The 5,149-nt window shown below is 54.5% G+C and overlaps 1 protein-coding gene across 1 annotated transcript in view; it reads right to left on the bottom strand.

The window, feature by feature from the left end:
- CEBPE (CCAAT/enhancer binding protein epsilon) overlaps window positions 1-1,354 on the bottom strand; it is a 2,317-nt gene extending 963 nt beyond the window's left edge. Inside the window, exon 1 of the mRNA XM_008067791.1 lies at window positions 303-1,354. Coding sequence (XP_008065982.1) covers window positions 303-812 — 510 coding nt within the window. The 5' untranslated portion in view covers window positions 813-1,354. The remainder of the gene's footprint in view (window positions 1-302) is intronic.
- Between the last annotated feature and the right edge of the window lie 3,795 nt (window positions 1,355-5,149).

Here is a 5,149-nt window from a genome sequence, read left to right as displayed (position 1 = left end):
GGGAGGGGGGGGGGGGGGGGGGGGCAGCAGAGAAGCTGGTGGGGGGCCTGAGATCAGGGTAGGTCAGTTTGCCCAATAGGCTTCAGGAAGAACATGGTGGGGTTTCAGAGTAGGAATCTATTCACAGAGAAGGGAAGCGGGGTCAGGTCTGGCAATGAGCACAAAGGACTTTGGGGTGGATCAGTTTCACAGAGCAACACCAAACACAGACATGGTAATGTAAGCGGGGAGCTCCAGGTTCCCCATCTACAACAGGCCTCTCTCTAGCCCCAGGGTGGCAGGGAGAACTGACCAGCTCTTACCTTGAGAACGCGCAGGGGCTGGCCGGGTGCTGCCAGGGTCGGGGCCAGGTGCATGGCTGTCTGCCCACAGTGTGCCACTTGGTACTGCAGGGGATTGTAGCCACTTCGGCTGGCACCTCGGCCGCCCTCTGGCCCTCGGGGCTCCTCCTTCACCGCCACAGCCCTGGGGTCGTAGCTCCCTGGGCTGCTGTAGATGCCAGGCCCCAGCGCCTTCCTGTCTGGGCCGAAGGTATGTGGGGGGTAGGCGAAGGGCCGTGGGTCAGGCGGCAGGTAGTGAGGGAAGGCAGGGGTTCCGGGGCCCTTAAGGCCTCTGGCCTCAGGCGCCGGCTTCACAGCGAAGAGGTCCGAGAGGAGCTGCTCTTCCCCAGACTCGATGTAGGCGGAGAGGTCGATGGAGGCCTCATGCTCACACATGTCCCCCAGCTCCCCGGGCCCAGCTCGGCCCCCCGAGAACTCAAGTGGCTGCTGGCCACCCCGGGGCTCACACTCGTAGTAGGTCCCGTGGGACATGGCCGGCCCGCCCCCTCGGCTCCCCGCCCCTGCCTGTTCTTGGGGCACCCCTTGGGGGTGCTCGGGCTGCCCTCTCTCGATCCTCTCCTGCCCTAGACCTGCCCTATGCCTGCCCTCTCTCAGTCTTCTGCCCTAGACCTGCCCTCTCCGGTCTCCTCTGTCACCCACTCCTGTGTGGCCTCTCTCCTCCCTCCTCTGCTGTGCTTCCTTTTCCTTCCTCTATAGTCAATGCCTCTCTTCTCTTCCCTTTTTTCCCCTCTCTCTCCCTGGGGTGATTCAGGGAGGGGCAGGGCGCACCCCAGAGGGAGGGAGGCACCCCAGAGGGAGGGAGAGAAAGGGGACCCCTGGCCTAGTTAGCAACTGAGGGCATTCTTCCATCAGGGTCCAAGTCAGGGTTTTGGAGATGCCTATAAGCTGATGCTTCTGGGAATGTCTCCCTGCTCCTTGTTGAGCCCAGGGAACTCCAAATCCTTGTTGAGAACAACACCTCACTCTGAATGTCCTCCTTCCTCTGACTTCCAAAAACTTCTGTGCAGAATGAGTTGCCAAGTCAGAGTGAACAGAGAAAGCCCTCTTCTAGTGCCGACCCCCAGCATGGTCTGAGCTCCTCCCTTGACACGCCTTCCTCTGGGTCCCCCCAATGCTGGGCTCCACCTACCCCCAGGGACAGTCAGTTCCTTTTGTAGCCCCACCTCCCAGAGCCTTCTAAATGAAGGCCAGGAGGGTCTTGTTTGAGAGGTTTAGGGAGTAGTGATAGGTTCCGGGAACAAGCTATACGTGGGAAACATGTGTTGTGGTCATTTGCTAGGCTTTTCCACAAGGTCTGTGCCAAAGCCCAGACACTAATGTGTTTCCAGGCCTGGCCACTTCTAGGAGCCAGGCACAGTGCCTGGGTTTGGCTGAGCACCTGGTCAGGACTTGGGCCTTGCATCCCAGGCCCAGGTAGGCTGCTGCTCTTGGAACAGACAGCCGTACAACTCTGGTGGCTCCAGCACCTCTCTGTTCCAGCTGCCCTGTGCTGCAAGAGGCTTGGGCTGGCACCTTGCCCTTCACTCTGGGCCCGAGGCTCTGCCTCTCATTTCCTGTGCCCTGGGCTGCAGGGCTCAGGAGCTCGCTGCAGCTCAGTTTGCTGTCTTTCCTTTTGCATGGCCGTTCTCTGACCTCTAATGCGTGTCTCTTGAGTCTACTTCCTCTTGTGAGACTTGAGAAGCCTCTTATGTCATCACCTCTTCCTGGGGCTCTGTTTCAGGGTCTCCAGGAGAAGCCCATGGCTGCCTCTCTTTTCTGCTTGGTCCTGTGCTGCCCCCCCCTTTTCTTTTTCCTCTGGGACTTGCCCGTTTCCTCCTGTCAGAGTCACCTGCTGTGGCTCTGCTTTTACCTGTCGAATTTCATCTCCAAAAGGGTCAATAGGTCCAGTGAAAAGAAAAGGACACAGAAATGTGTTACTGGCTCTTTTATCCCAGCAAATGCTATGGGTGCCTGGGCAGGGGGTTGGGGGTTGGGGGAGATGGGCAGAAGGTTTTTTTGGGGTTTTTTTGAGTTGGAGTCTCACTCTGTCGCCCAGACTGGAGTGCAGTGGCTGCTCCCGGCAACCGCAACCGCAACCTCAACCTGCTTGGCTCTGGTGATCCTTCCACCTCAGTCTTCCATGTAGCTGGAATTACAGGCACGTGCTACCAAGCCCGGTTGATTTTTTGATTTATTGTAGAGATGATGTCTCACTGCCCAGGCGGGTCTTGAACCCGCGGGCTCAGGCTATCCACTCACCTCAGCCTCCCAAAGCGTGGGATTACAGGCTGAGCCACCGAGCCTGGCTGGGCAGAAGGTTTTATAAAGTTGCCCACCAAGGGCTGGGTCACTGTGAGTAGGCCACAGTGGGGCAAATGCAGAGGGGCTACACATGGTGTTGAGCAAGAAAATAAAACATGCGAATGTAACTGGCCTACAAGTCAGGCAAGTTAACCTCCTGGTTAGCATCCTCCTTCCATCCTCCCTACCTCTCCCACCTACCCCAGGTGCTTTCAGTGCATGGCATGTGGTATGGCCAGATATGCCCTCTCTAAAAGACCTGACCTGGCATGGTGAGATCTGCTGTATCCCAGAGACAGAACTCAGGAACCAGATGGGGAGATATCTCTCCATTGCAAAGCTCAACTACTTCAGTTAGGTGGCAGTGCCTGTGTCGGCCATCAGGTGGCAACATTGGTTCAAAAATGCCAGACTTCGTGGACTGCTGTGATTCCAAATCGGATGGACAGCAGAGGGCAGTGTCCTACAGCCTTGTCACACAGGAAGGCTGCATTGGGAAGGAGGAAGAGGAAACATGGCTGGGATGGGGGGCTTGCAGTTCTGCTACAGGTAGAATGGGCAGGCTGGGAGTATTGAGCCCGGGGCCTTGTACCTCTTTTTTTTTTTTTTTTTAATTTAATTTTTTTTCTTAAGAGACAGGGTCTTAACTTTGTTACCCAGGCTGATCTCCAACTCTGGGCTTCAAGCTATCCTCCCACCTTGGCCTCCCAAAGTGCTGGGATTACAGGTGTGAGCTACCATGCTCAGCCACAGGGCCTTGTCTCAATTAAGAGAAAATCTGTCTTCTCCCCTATTTTGAAATAATAATAATGGTCAGGACTTGTACTTCCCGATAAAGTAATGCTTTTTCAGTCATTGAAATGTATATTTTTTCATGCTGACCATTTCATGTAGGAAGGTAGGCAGGGCAGACAGTATTTTTTTTGAGTTGGAGTCTCACTCAGTCACCCAGACTGGAGTGCAGTGGCCGCTACCGGCCACCGCAGCCTCGACTGCTGGGCTCTGGCGATCCTTCCACCTCAGCCTTCCAAGTAGCCAGAATTACAGGCATGCGCTACCACGCCCAGCTGATTTTTGATTTATTGTAGAGAGGAGGTCTCGCTGCCCGGGCGGGTCTCGAACCCGCGGGCTCAGGCAATCCACTCACCTCAGCCTCCCAAAGGCGCGGGATTACAGGCTGAGCCACTGAGCCCGGCAGATTTTTTTTTTTTTTTTTTTTTGAGTTGGAGTCTCACTTCATCACCCAGGCTGGAGTGCAGTGGCTCACTCATGGCCACCCCAGTGTTGACCTGCTGGGCTCCAGCGATCTTTCCACCTCAGCCTTCCAAGTAGCCGGAACTATAGGTGCTAATTTTTGATTTTTTATTGTAGAGACAAGGTCTCGCCAAGTTGCCTGGGCTGTTCCCATGGGTTCAGGCAATCCCCTCGCCTCAGCCTCCCAAAGTGCTGGGATTACAGGCTTGAGACACTGTGCCTGGCCGCAGACAGTATTTTTATCCCTATTTTATAAACGAGGAGAACAGGGCTGAGAGGTTGAGCTGCTCAAGGTCGTCCAAGGAGGATGCCTGGTTCATCCTGGGAGAGAAGGAGTGGGCTTACTCTTGAAATGGTCTCGGGCTGAAGGAATGGGGAAGGGGTTGCTGTGTGACTCAGGACATTCCATGGCCTCATTAGGGGGAAGTCTGCGTCAGTAGCTGGTGAACTGGGCATAGGAGGAAGCGGGAGGTGTGCAAATAGAGCCAGCAGGAAATGAGAAAGTCAGCAGCTTCAGCCGTGGTGAGATAAGTGATCTGGGCCCCTCACCTCCCTGGCTGGTGCTGACGTTGTCAGCATGCTGACATTAGTGTTTCCCAGTAACAGGGGTTTGACTGGGCCAGACAGTACTCTGGATGTCAGGGCAGGGTTGGGGGTCAGCTCTGGACAGGAAGGGGATGGAGTGCGAGGGCAGTGCCATTCGGGGACTAGGGGATTTTTGTCCAGAAAAGCAGCCTTTCCCAGTCAGCAAGATCGTTTTCCCTTTGCCACTGTAGTTGCTACCAGTTTGGATTAACCAAAAACAAGGTGTGTGTGTTATCTTATGGCTTTGTAATGGGCTTCCTTCCAGTGCCACTTCTTTAGTGAATCAAGACTTTCCAAACAAGAAGTCAGCTGAGCATGGCTCACGAAGTATCTGGGAGAACTGGGCTCAAATCTGCCCCTGTCGCTGACCAGCTCCGTGACATTGGGCAAGTTACTTAATCTTACTTACAAAGCAGCAGGAGTATTACCTCCTTCATAGGGTTGTTTAATTAAATTGTAAATAAGATAATGCATGTGAAGCCACTGGTTTCAAAGTTTAGCCTTCTTCTTCCCTTCCTCTGATCTCTCATTGCATTTAACTGTGTCTCCTAAGCAGACACACCACCTGCGTATATGACATTTCTGTTTGACAAGCATTTTTGGTTGGGCATGGTGGCTTATGCCTGTATCCCTGCACTTTGGGAGGCTGAGGTGGAAGGATCTCTTGAGGCCAGGAGTTGGAGACCAGC

The sequence above is a fragment of the Carlito syrichta genome, unplaced genomic scaffold, assembly GCF_000164805.1.
Source record: "Carlito syrichta isolate Samal-C Ts95f unplaced genomic scaffold, Tarsius_syrichta-2.0.1 Scaffold309773, whole genome shotgun sequence".
NCBI classification, from domain to species: domain Eukaryota; kingdom Metazoa; phylum Chordata; class Mammalia; order Primates; family Tarsiidae; genus Carlito; species Carlito syrichta.
The sequence above is the reverse complement of the archived record's forward strand: the minus strand, read 5'-3'. Positions and strand labels throughout refer to the sequence as shown.